The sequence below is a fragment of the Polypterus senegalus genome, chromosome 2, assembly GCF_016835505.1.
Source record: "Polypterus senegalus isolate Bchr_013 chromosome 2, ASM1683550v1, whole genome shotgun sequence".
NCBI classification, from domain to species: domain Eukaryota; kingdom Metazoa; phylum Chordata; class Cladistia; order Polypteriformes; family Polypteridae; genus Polypterus; species Polypterus senegalus.
This window is the reverse complement of record NC_053155.1, coordinates 235,806,583-235,824,078: the sequence shown is the minus strand read 5'-3', so window position 1 is coordinate 235,824,078 and position 17,496 is coordinate 235,806,583. Positions and strand designations below refer to the sequence as shown.

General features: G+C 37.4%; 1 protein-coding gene across 3 annotated transcripts in view; it reads left to right on the top strand.

The window, feature by feature from the left end:
* The window catches only part of tbc1d4 (TBC1 domain family, member 4), a 211,357-nt gene that overhangs the window by 129,078 nt on the left and 64,783 nt on the right, over positions 1 to 17,496 (top strand). For all 3 annotated transcript variants that reach the window (XM_039745342.1, XM_039745341.1, XM_039745343.1), the window contains exons 7-10: positions 369 to 479; positions 4,537 to 4,656; positions 8,072 to 8,146; positions 16,791 to 17,026. In XM_039745342.1, the coding sequence (XP_039601276.1) occupies positions 369 to 479; positions 4,537 to 4,656; positions 8,072 to 8,146; positions 16,791 to 17,026 (542 nt within the window). The remainder of the gene's footprint in view (positions 1 to 368; positions 480 to 4,536; positions 4,657 to 8,071; positions 8,147 to 16,790; positions 17,027 to 17,496) is intronic.

Here is a 17,496-nt window from a genome sequence, read left to right as displayed (position 1 = left end):
AATTTACAAGTTGATGATTATATCTGAATTTACTTTGCTTAGAACCTTAAGGATAACCAGCAAACTGTTTTGATGGTGAATATTGAATATTTTATCTTCTTCATAATCAAAATTAATTTTATTGGTTTAAAAATTTTGAACTGTGGTTATTAATTCAGAAAGGAAAATGGTTTCAGTACATTACCTGTTCATCAAAGGGTTGATTCTGGTACACACCCAATTTAAAGTTACCAGTTAACAAAACCTGCTTGTTTTTGGAAAACTGGAGGAAACCTTGGAGTAGCTGGATTTTTGAGTTTATTAAAAACAAGGAAAATAATAGTTCAGTATGGCTAAAACTGATGAGTTTACTTTTCTTCCTTTTTAAGAAAATGAAAGCAAGTAGTGATCAAGAGGAGAATGAGCTGGTAATACTACACCTACGGCAGTTATGCGAAGCCAAGCAAAAGACCCATGTACACATTGGAGAAGCCCCTCTGGTAACGTGCTGCTTGTTTTTTGTTTTTTTTTCTTGTGTCAGTGTTACAACAGTTGACATGCTTTATGTTAAGTTTTTCAGTTCAGCTGATATAATATTTCTTAGTAAATCTCATATAATGTAATTATAACAAAGTCAAAGATAAAAGGACCATTTGTAAATTATGGTGTCAATCGATTACTTATTTTTTTATTGTATTTATTTTTTGATTCTGCTGGTTTCCCCACACTTAATTTAAATAAGTGAGTTAGAAAAAATGAATAAAATTGCTTAGTTTTAGTTAAGAAATGAAAAAAAGAACAGCAATTTCATCATATATCTAATTTAATAATTAAAAAATGGAATCAGCTTCTTCTCCTTGTTCTCCTTACCCACCTCTTCCTACAAGCCTATTACTAAAGATGTACAGAGCAACCAGACAGTCTCAGACCTAGGTAGAAATAACAGCATTCAGAAAATTAATCAAAGTAAATAAATAGTCACATCTTAAAATGTTTCAAAATTTAACACCATAGCAGTTTTTTACCTGAATTGCAACAATCTGGTTAGACAAAGCACTGGTTTGATTTGATTTGATGTCCAAGTAGTTTGAGTAGTTACTGTCTTCAGCAAAGAGAAACTCAGGACTGGGATCACTGTGTGTTGGGAATTTTTTAATTAATATTTTCACTGCAGCTATTTTATTATGATTAATAGTTATAATCAAGTTTGAAATTTCCTGGCTTGGTCAATTTATCAATTTTGGTGGAATTATTGTAAATTTTGTCATTTTAGATTGTTATTCCTTTTCAAGAACGATGTAGCCATGTTGTTAATAGCAAATGCACTGTTGTTAAACCACTACTGTACAACCAATTATGTTTGAATTATAAAACTACAAAACCAGATACATTCACACTGCAGCTCCATTCCAATTTTTACATTAATATGTGACATAGATCTGATGCTTTTTAAAAAAGAGTGATTAGCAAAAAAAGACAAGGACTTGAAACATTTATTCATTTTGTGCGAGTGGGGCACATTCAGGATAAACAACTGTACTGTCATCAAACTTCAATCAGTCACAAAATAACTTAAAAAATAAGTGATCAAAAAAAAAATCAGATACAGTCTAAAAGTCAGTATACAATCACTTTTAGGTGCTGTGTAAACATAGCCTTTGAAGATTTGGCTACCGTATAACAGTGTAAACTTACTGTCCCCTCAAAATAACTCAACTCATGTCTAAACCACAGGCAACAAAAGTGAGTACAACTCAAAGAGAAAAATGTCCAAATTGTGCCCAATTAGCCATTTTCCCTCCCCAGTGTGACTTGTTAGTGTTACAAGGTCTCAGATGTGAATGGGGAACAGGTGTGTTAAATTTGGTGTTATCGCTCTCACACTCATGCTGGTCAATGGAAGTTCAACATGGCACCTCATGGCAAAGAACTCTCTGGGGTTCTGAAAAAAAGAATTGTTGCTCTACTTAAAGATTGCCTAGGCTAAAAGAAGATTATCAACACCCTGAAACTGAGCTGCAGAATGGTGGCCAACACCAAACAATGGTTTAACAGGACAGGTTCACCTCAGAACAGGTTTTGCCATGGTCGACCACAGAAGTTGAATGCACATGCCCAGCGTCCTATCCAGAGGTTCATCCATTATCCAACCTGCTTTATCCTAATTACAGGGTCACGGGGATCTGCTGGAGTCAATCCCAGCCAGCACAGGGCACAAGGCCGGAAACAAACCCTGGGCAGGGTGCCAGCCCACTACAGGGCATATCCAGAGGTTGTCTTTTGAATAATAGACGTATGAGTGCTACCAGCAATTGCTGCACAGGTTGAAGGGGTTGAGGGTCAAGCCTGTCCATGCTCAGACCATATGCCGCACACTGCATCAAATTGGTCTTCATGGCTGTCGTCCCAGAAGGAAGCCCCTTCTAAAGATGATGCACAAGAAAACCCGCAAACAGCTTGCTGAAGACAAGCAGACTAAGGACATGGATTACTGGAACCATGTCCTGTGGTCTGATGAGACCAAGATAAACTTATTTGGTTCAGATTGTGTCAAGCGTGTGTGGCTGCAGCCAGGTGAGGAGTACAAAGACAAGTGTGTCTTGCCTACAGTCAGGCATGGTGGTGTAAGTGTCATGGTTTGTGGCTACATGAGTGCTGCCGGCACTGGGGAGCTACAGTTCATTGAGGGAACCATGAATGCCAGCATGTACTGTGACACACTGAAGCAGAGCATGATCCCCTCCCTTTGGAAACTGGGCCACAGGGCTATATTCCAACATAACAACCCCAAACACACCTCCAAGACGACCACTGCCTTGCTGAAGAAACTGAGGGTAATGGTGCTGGACTGGCCAACAATGTCTCTAGACCTAAACCCTATTGAGCATCTGTGGGGCATCCTCAAATGGAAGGTGGAGAAGCGCAAGGTCACTAACATCCACCAGCTCCATGATGTGATCATGGAGGAATGGAAGAGGATTCCAGTGGCAACCTGTGAAGCTCTAGTGAACTCCATGCCCAAGAGAGTTAAGGCAGTGCTGGAAAATAATGGTGGCCACACAAAATATTGACACTTTGGGCACAATTTGGACATTTTTCACTTAGGGGTGTACTCATGCTTTGGTTTAGACATTAATGGCTGTGTGTTGAGTTATTTTGAGGGGACAGCAAATTTACACTGTTATACAAGCTGTACACTGACTACTTTACATTGTATCAAAGTGTCATATCTTCAGTGTTGTCCCATGAAAAGAAAAAATGTGAGGGTGTACTCACTTTTGTGAGATATTATATATATATATATATATATATATATATATATATATATATATATATATATATATAATATATATATAATATTCCTATGTCTGAATCACAGGCTCATTATTTGGATGGTTACCTACCAGATAATGCTTGTGATTGGTCAGCCAGTCAGCAAACATACAAATAGTCAGATTGAAATTCAGACCGATCTTCACTCTGTCAAATAAGCAAATCAGTCACCATGGCACAAGCACTGGATGCAAAGGGGACTGGGCAGTCTAATGGTCTGTAATCCCTACAGATTTTATTTTTTTCTCCAGCCGTCTGGAGTTTTTTTTTGTTTTTTCTGTCCACCCTGGCCATTGGACCTTACTCTTATTCTATGTTAATTAATGTTGATTTATTTTATTTTGTTACTGTGTCTTTTATTTTTCTATTCTTCATTATGTAAAGAATTTTGAGCTACTTTTTGTATGAAAATGTGCTATATAAATAAATGTTGTTGTAAATGTTATAAAGTAGATATCCTCACACATCGTAGACTGTTATAGACAAGTTAAAGCACGGATATGCAAATGCATAATTTGGTACCATTAGAAAGTCCATAGCACCCAGTTCTATAATAATAATGATAATATAAACTCAAATTACACATTATTACTTCTTCAATTCAAAAGAATACATTTTCTTGTAAAACTGGGTTTTGCAGTGACTATCAACAAAAGCCAAGGCATTAGGAAAAGCAGAAATTGATGTAACCCAGAAATGTTTTTGTCATGGATTATTGTATAGCATGTTCAAGAGTAAGCAGCTCAAGTGACCTAATAATATTATTGTTACTTTTTATTTGGCTAATGTCTTTACCCATGGTAGCTTACAACATTTCAGATACAATTGGTTACGTTTCGTTTGGTTTTTCCAATTGGAGCAAAGGCATTTGAAGTGACTTGCTCATGGTCACATAGTATCAGTAGCAGGATTTGAAGTCCAAAGCTTTAACCACTAAACCACACTGACTGCCAATAATATTATCCAGGAAACCTGCACATATTGAATATAGGAAAGCAGTTGGATAATTACACTATTTTTCTGATACACCAGAATAACCAATGGCACTATAATTGATGCCTGTACCTGCACTCACTCTCTATCTCTCATTGTACTAACTTACTAATTAACACAGCCACTATTTAATACAAGTGGAAATGTAAAATAAGTATTTTATAAAATAGTTTATATATCTTTGAGATTAATTGTACTCTTTTTTTTCCCACTCTTAATCTTTTTGTACAGAATGCACCAAACACTGCAGTCCCTGAAAATGTTGGGAGTATTGGCAGGTTTAAACTGGACATCCTGAAAAATAAGGCTAAGAAGTCCTTGACCAGCTCCTTGGAAAATATCTTTTCAAGGGTAGGTTGGGCAATGGTGTTTGTTTTATGAGGTGTGTAATACTTGTTAAAGTAAGCTGAGAAAAACCATGAAAGGATATTGACTTTGCTGCAGTTTTACCTTTTCCTGCAAGTGTTTATGTGTGGTATATTAACTTTGTTTTAGCTTATATCACCATGGAATCTACATTTAAGTCCATTAATACTTTTGGATGAAAAGTGCATTTACAGCCTGGACTTTATTTAAACTCAATGAAGAATAATCATTTGTGACAACTCAGTTTATACTTAGAGGTCTTGTATCTAAACTACTGGTAACAATTATTTTTGTTTGTATCCCTTTCAGGGGATACACGCATTTTTCATCGCTACGTTTTTGTCTAATTTGTGAACCATAACTCTCCCTTATTTCTTCTGGCAAACATGCCTTTATACATTTTGTGAGAGATAGTGATTGTTTAATTTAGCAAATCATGAAAGGCAGGTTTGCGTAAAAAAATCAATTAGTTAATTCCGAAACCATAAATATTTTTAACCGACAGATGCATCAGTTGTTAAGAAAAGTCACTTTTAACTTTTTTTAATTTTATTGAAATCACACATTTCATACAAATAGATCAATTTTACAAGAATAGGATTGAAAACAAATCAATCCTTGCCTGATGACAGCGTCTCCCTGGTTTATCATTGTGCATTGACCACTTATTTTTTCTTTTTACTCCATTGGCTTGCCCCATTTCTATGCCTCTCTGAACCACATTACACTCTCTCTCTGTATCTCCATATCATTTTGCACTGACTTACAGTAACCTTCTTAATATGTAGTGATCTCGTGTTTAGGATTTCATGGTAAAGTGTGATTTTATTTACTTATGGTCTTTTGAACTTTGGTGTTCATCCCATGTATGCCAAAAAGTCAAAGGGTAAGATATCAACAAGCTATTTATTTTTAAATATAGTGCTAACAGAAAGGTACAGTTGCTGTAATAACATTACATTTACATTTAATTTTACTGTTGCAAAGTAAAAAATTTGACAGTTGATTTTGATGTATTATGCTGCATTTGTTTTGTTTATTTTTGAAACCTTTTTTGTAAAGCTTTAATACACAAAAGAAAGCTTTGTGTCTTTCAGTGGGAGCTTTCTAAGGTGCTTTCAACAAGTGTGTTTGTCACAAGGCCCTTTCACTTGCACAGTTTTTCATCCCTTTTCATTTACAGACTTTATTTACATAATCTTAGCAAGTTAGGAACAGTGGTAGTGCTCTCTTGTGATATGCAATCTGACATACCAATCAACTCAGTCCAAACAGTCTGCATAAGAAGATTATTAATTTTGACTGGTCAGCAATCTGTTGTTGCATATGAAAAATGCAGATGCCTGACCAGCCAAAGGCATAATTTAGGAAACATTCCACAGTAACAGAGGTCTCCTTATGTGACCTTCTCACCAAGGAATAGGCCAGGTAATTCTACCTCTCATATCCCGCCCCAGTCATGAATGAAAGAAATGTTCAACTGCCCCAAGATGAGGAACAGCAAAGAATTGAAACAGCCAAATGAAGTCATGGAAAGAATATCAAATGCAACTCTAGCTAGAAAATAGAACATGATTTCATTAATAACTTACAACTCGACAGAAGAAAACTTTTGCTAGCAAGTGAACAAAGGTAATATTGTAATTGTAAGAGAAAGATATAGAAGGGAGAGTGAGGTGCTTGAAAAGAGAGATAAAAAGTGAAAATAATGCAAACGGACTAAGGCTTCACATTCCTGAGTCAGGAGACCGCCATAATCAATAGAATAAATGACTTCCAGATGAATATGTTCAAAAGAAAAAGTGGAGAACCATCCTAAAATAAAGTCCAAGGAGTAAAATAAAAACAAGGATGTATTGTGCTTATCCAAAGTAATATATATGTGCAACGATCAGCCACAACATTAAAACAACCTGCTTAATATTGTTTAGGTCCTCCTCATGCTGCCAAAACAACTCTGACCATGGGCTCCACAAGACTTGTAAAGATGTCATGTGGTATCTGGCACCAAGACGTTTGCAGTAGATGCTTTAAGTCCAGTAAGCTGCAAGGTGAGACCTCCATGGGTCAGACTCATTTTCTAAGCACATCTCACAGATGCTCAATTGGAATGAGATCTGGGGAATTTGAGAGGCCAAGTCAACACCTAGAACTCTTACTCATGTTCCTCAAACTATTTCTAAACAATTTTTGAAGTGTGATAGGGCATATTATCCTTCTAAAAGAGGCTACTGCTATTTGTGAATACCACTGCTGCGAATATATAGTCTGTGGCAATCTTTAGGTAGGTGGAACGTTTGAAAGTTGCATGCGCATGAATGCCTTGACCCAAGGTTTCCTAGCAGAACATGTCCCAGAGCATCACAGTGCTTCCATCAACTTGGCTTCTTCCCATTGTACACCCTGCTGCTGTCTCATGGGCATGGGTTAGCATGGGCACTGACTTGTCTGCAGCTATGAAACCCCATATGCAACAAGCTGTGATGCACTGTGTTTTCTACACCTTTTTGACATGGCCAGCATTACGATTTTCAGCAACTTGTGCTACAGTAGCTCATCTGTTGGATTAAAACCAGATGGGCTAACCTTTGCCCCTCACCTGCATTAGTGAGCCTTGGGCACCAATGAAGTTGTCAGTGATTCACCAGTGTCCTTCCTTAGACCACTTTTTGTACTAGCCTCTGCATACTGGGAACACCCCATAAGACCTTCCATGTTGGAGATGCTCTGACCCAGTAGTCCAGCCCTAACAATCTGGTCCCTGTCAAAGTTGCTCAGATCCTTACGCATGCACATTTTTTCTTCTTTCAACACATCTTCAAGAGCTTGCTGTCCACTTGCTGCCTAATATATCCTACCCCTTGATAGGTTGTATTGTAACAAGATAATCAATGTCATTCACTTCACTTGTCAGTGGTTTTAATGCTGTGGCTGAAAGGTGTAGATCTGCCCTATCCTAGGACACTGCAAATATATTCAGCAGTCTGTCAATCAGCCCTTATGGGGTTCATGGGTGATCTTACTTTAACAAGTTAGATGCCATATCCCACCAGGGCAGTTTTTACAATAAAAACATAAGATGACATCACAAGCAATGATGAATTTTAAATCAAAGATATAAAAAATGTTATGAAAATCTTAATTAAAAAATTGTGTTGGTCTTGGTTTGTCTTTAATTCTGTCCAGCCTTCTGAAGATGAACACCTGTAATAATTTCTTGAAATCTACAAAGAGACATTTTTTTCTGTTGATCAAAACACGCTTCCCTCTAGCACACACTTAATAAGTAATTATTTTGGAGATCAAAATCCATAGTATCTAATTGTAATACGATTATCTTTAATTACAGCAGTATTATGACATTTTGACATTTTTCTAATTCATTTTAATCTTTGCTTAGGGAGCCAACAGAATGCGAAGCCGTCTTGGAAGCATGGACAGCTTTGAAAGATCCAGTAGTCTAGCATCTGAAAAGGTAACTAAGTAGTTTAGAATTTTACGTAAATGAACTGAGTTGTTTTCATTTTGGATATGTCTGTAGGAATTTACTGCTTAATACTATTTAACATCTGAATCAAAGTGGATCACTGTGATGCGGTTGTTGGTCCCCACTGCCTTAAGCCCCAGGATCCTTTGTTTAGATTCTAGGTTTAGACACTGTTTCTGTGATGTCTGAGCATTTCCCTGATAGCTAGAATGGTCTTCATTAGGTAATTTTGTTTTCCTCCTGCAGCTGAAATACATTAATGTTTTTAATTGGTGACTCTGGATTGGCTCTGCATTTGAATATGCATCAGTGTGTCTTGCAGTGTTATGGCATCTTGCTCAGAGCTGATTTCATTCAAACATTAATGCATCCTGCATATTAGGTTTCAACTCACCATACCTCTGTATTTGAATATGCTGTTTCATAAAATGAGTGAATTAATGTTTATATGAATGTCTTTGGAAGAAACCGTACAATTCTCAAACCTGATTAATTTTTTTCAGTATTGTAGGGGGATTCAACTGTGGTTAAAACTTATGTTTATGGTGTATCTGACACTGTGTCAGCTTTATTTGCATAGAAACCCAGAATATCTGTATGCAGTGACATTAAAAAAAAACATTTTTTTCTCAGCATTAAGATGTATCTAATTAAAGAAATAGGTGGAATGCCTTGTTTGCTTCACACTTGATATGAGTTGACATTGACTAATGGTATTAAGTCTGCGTGTAAAAAATTCGATTGAATAAAAAATATTTAATAGTATGTATACTTCATCATCATCACCACTTCTTTAGGGGGTATTTTTCACATTTACCCAGGTTAGCCTGTTGCCCTCCCCAATTTTTTTTTGTCTTCATAGGTGTCCCTTGGGGTTCACCCTATCCTCCTTTATCTTGGTGTACCTCCTAAAATCAGTCATGCTATGCCTTTTGCTCTACATGACCAAATCACCATAGTTTGTGTTTCTGTTCAGCACAACACATGCTGTATCATCTTAACACCAATGCTTTCTCTTAACTTGTCATTCATCTTCCTCTCACTCTGTGACATCTACCTTATGCTTGTCTTCATTCTTTGTGGCTTTGCTCTCCGTTTCTACAACATTGGCCATATCTCATTTCTATGCTGTTCTTCAAAATGTCAAAATGTGGGCAGCTCCTGGAATTTCTTCTATGCGCCTCTCACACTCTCTATCGGCACTGAGCATGTTGTCTCTATAGCAGAATGTTTCCTACTTTCCTCAAAACAACTCAATTGTTGATATTTAAATTGCACATTCTACAAACAAATGTCCTAAACACTGCATGGAGACTACCCATCACAACACTAGACATACTTATGACATTACATTGGATTTACTTTCTCCCAGCGTCTCTGCTGCAAACAGCACATGACCATGCACCCTCCTGTTCCATGCCTCCTGTCCTTTTGCCTCCAACCATCTATGGTGAAGTGAGTACTATGGGTAGTGCAGATTTTTAAGCAAAAATGGTGAGACTCATGGTCCATGGATGAGGGTGTGTATAGTAGCAGATTGTTTAATGATGAATTTGGATAGCTATGTTTACATATGGATGTGCAATAATTTCAGTCAGTTTCCTCATTGATGGTCTGCCGGTTGTAATTAGGCACCTGTACCCACAAGAGTATTAAAGGAGCCTGAGCAGGTTGGAGAGAGATTATGAAACAAGAGAGTGGGAGTACAATCGGGGGAGCAAATTGGTCCAATGTGCAGGAGGCCCGGTGGCCAAGAGTTGGCCCCGTGGTGAGTCAGAGGTATGGGCTGAGCCTCCAGGGCAAAGGAGCAACTGATGGACTTCAAAAGATCATCCTACTGATGCCCGTGTGAAGATAGGGGGATGAGGGAATCGGACTTGGGCGGTTGGGACGCAGACGCAAGCTAGTTTTAAAAGGTTGATCGTGCTTGCCAGTGTCTCAGCTCTTGCTGAGCAAACCTGATGGGTGAGTGGAGGCTGAGAAGATTAAGAGAAGCAGCAAGGCTTAGAGAAGAGAGTGAAGCACCAAATTTTATTCTTCTGGTTTTATTTCTTTTGGATTGTTTATTGATAATTTATTTTTTGACAGATTTTATTTGCATTGTTTAAGCACTTGTGCTATTTGATTCTTTATTTGGATTATTTATTTGGACACTTTGTTGTTAAATAAAAAAGCACAATGCACTTTTGTACCAACCTTTGCTTGCTAGTGTGTCCTCATTGCTGTGGGCAGCCAGGGCATCACAACATCCTGCATTAATTTTCAATTCTTTTGCTTACAAACTAACCAGCTAATGTATTTTACTTTTCTCTCCTTCATGTACACTTCATTTTTTTCCATCAATATGAGACTGCTGGCATACAAGAGCTTTTATGGCAATAATTTATGCCCTTTACTGGTCACCACCTCTATCAGTATTACGAAAAGCAATGTACTCAGATGGGTCCCTGGTGCAGCCCCACTTCAAAACGTTTACTGTCCCATATCTGCTTTTCTGTCCACTGCTGGTGTTTCCTCGTATACTTCCTTCACTGTAGACATTAAATATTTGTCCAAACCTGTCTTTGTTAATGCCTGCCTAACCTCCTCTTAATGCATACATACTATTATACAACTTCTCCCTCTAAAAACCTATAATGTAGGTTTCTTTCTCTTCATCTGATCCTTTTCTGCATTTTTCTGATGGCAATATCCAGCTCCATTCGGTTCCATTTCACATGATTATTTTCTCTAGCACACTCTAAACCACCTTCAGTACCTGCTACTTAAGCTTGATTGCTCGATATGCCCTACTCTGTAATGGTCACCCCTTTCTTTGTATACCAGAAAGAGCACACGTTTTCAAGTCTTCAGGATAAATGTCATCACAAACAATTGTTGTATATAAGTTTGTCACCCACTAAACCTAATGACCTACTGTTGACTTCAAGATTTCCAACACAACTACAGTTGGGGCAGCAAGCTCTTACTATCTTCACTTTTTTCAGTGCTTTTGTAACCTTTTCTTACAAAAACTTAAAGCTGTGTCCTTCTGGTTCCTCACAACAAATGTCATCATCATATTTGTTCTACTCAATCAGTAACTTCTCCATGTATCTCTACTAGGTATCCTTAATCTCATTTCGATCAGCCACAATGTATTATGATCCTCTGTTCTATTTGATTTGTTTCTGGGTTTTCCTTTGACTTTCAGGAAAAGGTATAAATTTATTCTAGAGTTTTGAAATTCATGCCTAATGTATATATTTTGAGTTATTTTTAGTAATGTTCTCCAAAGACGCCATTTTGTTTTTTGAAGGGAACCACTATTTTGTGATCTTTTTTAGTCAGTATGCTCTTGCTAGGTAGGGTCAACAGTAGGGCCCTAATGACAATATCAATCACCTAAATGTCAGGCCAATATTTGGTCTCCACATAGGCACTGGTAGAACATGTACTGATATCATGATATTGAAACTCTCCAAAGCAAAGCATATTTATGATGTTATTTCTCTAATGTAAAAGACCTCTGTTTGAAAAGCCACTCCCATTGACTGATTTGAGCAATGTAGGTGAACAAATTAAGATTTACCAGTATTCATGCTAAGCAATTGCATGTGCTGACTTTTAACCACATTCATCAATGACAATATTTTAACATCATAACTGATAATAAGGCAAAATTTTACAGAAGATGCATAAAGTCATTCATTTCTGTACAATTATACTTGAAGTTCACAATTTTCCTGTTAAAATTTTGTATGCCAGTAATTTTCTACATTTTCCCCACTGCCAAAATGGCCGCTGCACAGCCTACTTCTATTGTGCACAAGGTTTTCACACACTGTAACTAAGATCGTCTTTATTTTAAAATTAAGGATTACATTCAGTGGAAAAACAGCAGAAGTTTAGCTTTTAAACAGTGACACATTTGTCTATGTATAACTCAGCAATTGCTTTCCGCACCACTTTCACTTTAAAATTTCACAGATGAGCATTTGCCACTATTCCAGCGTTTGTTTTCAAAGTGATATACGGTGCAGATCGTTAGTCAGTCTGATGTTTAAAATTCCCAGTTATACCTGTCTGTAAGCTTTTAAAAGAGCACAGGTTTAACTCTCTAAGACATACAGACTTGCCTCCTTATTGCAGTAATTGATTGGGCAATTTATTTGTGAATAAATGCATGCCAACTCATCTTGCTTTCAAACGCACTTTCTTCGTTTGTGGGAGTAAATATGCAAATTTAAATGTTTCAGTAGCCTGACAAATAGACAGTTTTTCTTTCAGCCAACAGAATATACCATACCATTTTCTAAATGAAACTGGTAAAGAATTTAAAAGACAACAAATGTAAAAATAAATAAAGTGGGATCATTCTATGGTAAGCACACTCCTGGTGCTTCATGTATAAATGGTGTATACGCACAAAAATGTTGCATACTCCCATTTCCACGCTCAAGTTGCGATGTATAAAACCTAAACTTGTCGTAAAGCCATGCACATTTTCACGGTAGCTCAAACCCTGGTGTATGCAAGTTGTCCGCTCAGTTTTGCAAACTAGCGGCACCCAGCATCAAAGGAGTGCTTTTGTTCCAGTTAGGTTTCCCTTTTCTTTTTTAGATCCACATCTCTGATGAAGCTTTATCATATACACTGAAATTAACCGCATATTGTTTACTAGCAAAATACCTGCGCTTCGCAGCGGAGGAGTAGTGTGTTAAAGAAGTTATGAAAAAGAAAAGGAAACATTTTAAAAATAACATAACCTGATTGTCAATGTAATTGTTTTGTCACTGTTATGAGTGTTGCTGTCATCAAGGATTTGATTATCATTATTTCTTTCAATCAGGTTCGTATTTGGAGGGCGTGTTGTTTTGAAGTTACATTCTGTGTTTGTCAACTGTTGTAAAGATAACACGTTTCATTCATCGAAGTGTTCACTACCCAAATCGCTACTCGTGAATGTAAGATGTCTAACAGGCATTCCCGGTATTAACTTGTGGATTTTCCTGCGAATATTTAGCGGCAGCGTGTCTATGAACTTGTGGAATCTCTTGCAAGTATTTAGCGACATCGTCTTATAACGGTTGTCACAAAATTTTTTATTGTGTGCCTTTAACTGTTTCTGCAGCATGCTTCCTTTTATAGATTATGTCCCAGTAATTAACCGTCTGTGGGATATCTGTTTAAGAAGAATTGGGGGCAAACTACACCTGTGGGTCCTTGCTAAACGTACCATGGTGTGACGTAAGCGGAACTGACTGTAAAAAGGAAATGAGGCGCGTATATTGAACGAAAAGGGAGAAGACAGCGAAGGAGCGGAATAGTGAGAAGGAAAACTGTTTAAATAAAGAGCTAGAAAGGTGAATGGATAGAAGGAGCCAGCAGTAAAGCAAGGAAGACATCGTAATAAGTACAGGTTGGGTGCACATAGAAGGTGTAACAATAAGATTGTTAAGCCTTATGATAATGTTCCCACACGGAGGGTTTAGAGAGACGCACTGGGAGAAGTATAGAGTAGGGAAGCCCATGTGACTGTTCTGCTGTTCTCCTTCGACAGTTCTGTGACTCTGCATATTTGTATGCACCTCTCTAAAGTCAGTTTGTCTTCTGTCAGTAATCTTTGTTGCAAACTTGCATCACTGGTTCCGCACACAATTCGGTCACATATAAGGGAACTTTTAATCTCTCCGAAATTGCATGTGCCTACTAACACTCTCAGATCTGTGACGTAGTTGTCTATATTTTCTCCCCTTGCCTGATTTCTTGAAAAAAATCTGAACCTCTCTACAGTTTCGTTTATTTTCGGGTTGTAATGCTCATCAAATTTACGTATCATCAGGCTCATAGTTAACTCATCAGATCTTACTTCACCAGTCAGCGCCTGACACAATTCTCTGCTGCTCTCTCCAATAAGATAACGGAATAATCTGACGTTAGTGTTTTCCTCTGCCTCCGGCATTGCAAGTTCTGTGTATAATCTGAACTCGTCCTTCCATGTTCTCCATGACTTCGCCAGATGTACAAAGGCTTGTTCAGCATTAGAGGGTTTCCGCAGTAGCTACACTTATGAATATGCTAAGCACAGTCCTTCATCCGCAAATATTTACCTTATATGGGCAGGCACTCAATTACGTGGGAGGCATGATGATGAGGGACGGAACTCCGCCTCACACGGCGACCGAGCTGCAGGCTATGGCCGTATATATGGACGAAAGTAGGTTCCAGTTATGACCGTTACGCAGAGAATTTCGAAATAAAACCTGCCTAACTTTTGTAAGTAAGCTGTAAGGAATGAGCCTGCCAAATTTCAGCCTTCCACCTATACGGGAAGTTGGAGAATTAGTTATGAGTGAGTGAGTCAATCAGTCAGTCAGTCAGTGAGGGCTTTGCCTTTTATTAGTATAAATCAGTTTAAGGCATTTGATTGTAATTAACCTGTAACAATATAATGGTCCACGGAATGGCCAAACTATTCTAAATACCACAGCTGCTTTAGTGTTGTTACTCTCACTGCATCTTCTTCTTTCAGCTGCTCCCATTAGGAGCTCCACTCAGAGCTTATTTTCTTATACAATTCCAGACACCTCATTCCCAGATAAACAGACTTCATCTGTGAGAATTTTGTGTCTGGCATCGGTAGGGGGTGGGATAGCTGGCTTCCTGCCTGCGACCAATTGACACATGTGCAAAGCAAAGGCAATATCGGTGCACAATTAACGGAGTGATGAGGAGGTGTGAGTAAAATTAAGGTGGTGCAGCATTACAAATATTTTCTCAGGCTTCAGGAATTGTAGTGTTAGCGGTTGTATGCGACATGGTGTTTGACACAGTCTTTTTGTTTCAACACCATCATGATTACAAACTCCGCAATATTCTGACTTTCAACATTCCTGATACCAAAGCTAATGACACTCAGCACTGACGCTATTCAAGTTAATTTGTATGCCGTCAATAAAAATTTCAGTAGTCAAAAAATACTTAAGAATGGCACAGTAGTGCAGTGGTAAATTCTACTACCTGACATATGCAGCATCGTGGGTTTGAATCCTACGTCAGGTAGCTTCCTCTTAGTGCGTGCATGGGTTTTTTTTCCATATACTACAGTGTACCTCCATTTTCCTCAAAAACATACTTATTGCAGATAGATACATACATACATACAACTTTTGTTTGTCCCCGGGGTAATTTTCGAAAGAATAATGATAATAGTTCCAAATGATCTCAGTTCTGGTATGGGTGTGTGTTAAAGTGGATCACACAATGGGCTGCTGCCATGTGCAGGACTGTTTTTTCTTGTTTTGGACCCAGTGGTGCCAGGCTTTGCTCCAGGCTGTTGTGACCCTAAATTACGTTTAAGTGTGCTTGAGAATATTTTGCTTGATGTTATAAATTACTTTTATTTGCCCTTATATTTCATAGAATTATATTTTTCCACTTTTTTTTTTTTTTGAAGATGGAATCTCCTGACAGCAAATAAAACATTCTACCATTTGATTATACATTCTCCACAGTACTCTGCTTCAGTAAATATGTTCAAAATATCTTAGGAATATTTAGTTTCAGTTCAACAATTATTTTGCTTCAGTTAAAAATCTCCACAAAAATTCTAAAATTCAGAATTCTAAATTCTGAAGCAGAATTCATGTTTATTAGTATGAAAAATACATAAATATTTATATGTTGCCTGTTTTAGGACACTTTCCCCTTGTTTTTACTGGAAAATATTTATTATTGTAAACAGGCTCCCACGCAACTTCTAAGAAAGTCTAAAAACATTCTTGTTCTTCCTAGAAACTGGATTTTGTTTTAAAATCTTTTCTTTACCTTTTAATATTTAAACTGCATTTATCTGTAGAGCTGTTGATTGTATTGAGAACTGATGGCGACTGATTATCTCCATTGACTTTAATTGTCAGAGTATTTTAGGCCCCGGAAAGTACCAACCTTAGCCAGTTTGCTCTGTTCTAAAATAATATACACATTTTTTCCTGAAGGTTTATCATGTTTGTCACAATAGAAGTAGTAGCTGCAGTAAGGTACTTTTCTTATGTGTATTAGCCATATCTTACAGGAGTGACTCCAATGTTTTTGTTTTGCTTGGGGAAAATCTGCATTGTATTAATCAGAAGAATCTTTTAAACATTCTGGATGACTGGATGTTGCTTTGTAACTTATGCACTTTCTTTAACAGGCAGTGTGTTTCCCTGAAACCTTGAACTGCTGATTAATGTTAAAGTACAAATAACAAAGCATATTTTCCAGGATATTTTGGAGAGTACAGGAAATGTGTTGCTGATATGCAAGCAAACAGAGGAAACACAAATGCAGACTATCCAAATGCCAGTTACTGGTTCAAACAGTTTTAGATGAAATAGAAGATGTATCCTTCGCTATCTGTGCTTACCAGGAGGAGTTATTAAATGCTTTAGTGATCAAAAAATAGTTACTAAAGAAAATGTAAAATTTAAGCTGATTTTTGAAAAAGTTAGTACTGTGACTCATAGGATAGGGACACTTAGAAGCCTTGAAAAATTAGCATACAATAGACTTCTAAGTGTGTATGCGTAGAGCCGTGGACCATTTATACTTCCTGGTTTTGGAAGAAACTGTTAACCTCTTACAGGAGTTCTGTGGTTTTGATATATAGGACGGATCACCTGGAGAATCTCCACCTGCCACACCACCAGCCTCACCTGTATCTTCACTTGGACAACCGTTTCCAGAAGAAGAACTTGACTCACCGCACTTTAGAAGAAGAGCTCACACCTTTAGCCACCCTCCCTCAAGCAAAAAAAGGATTTCTTTTCCAGACTCCAAAGCTCAAAACACCCGGTCACCTCTCCACAGACAGTACTCTGTAGCTCCAGAACTTTTACAAAGCAGGTAAGAACAAATCAGTTTTGTCTGTTCGAAGCATTTATAAGTAATGACTTATATATATCTAAGGATACGTAAGTGGTATACTTTAAAGTAGCCTGTGCCCATGAAATTTATTAAGCATTAGTGTTTCTACTTTAAGCATATCAGTGTAAAATAAAAAGAAAACAGAGTAAGCAAAAATTAAAATATTAATAGAGTTAACAAGACACCACTTCCTGAAACTGTTCTAAAATGTATTCTCACCTATATTCCTAAATATTTTTCAATCAAAGATTCTCATTGAAGCTAGGCTGTTTCAGTTCTGTTTTTGGATGTTTGCAGCTTGCATGTTTCTGTGTGTGTGTGTGTGTGTGTGTGTGTGTGTGTGTTGAAGGGATCACTTTAAAATATGTTTAGTATAATTCATGCTTCTTGTATGCAGAAGTAGAAGAAGAGCACTTCTGGTAATTTTGTGTGAAATACTGTGTGTGTAT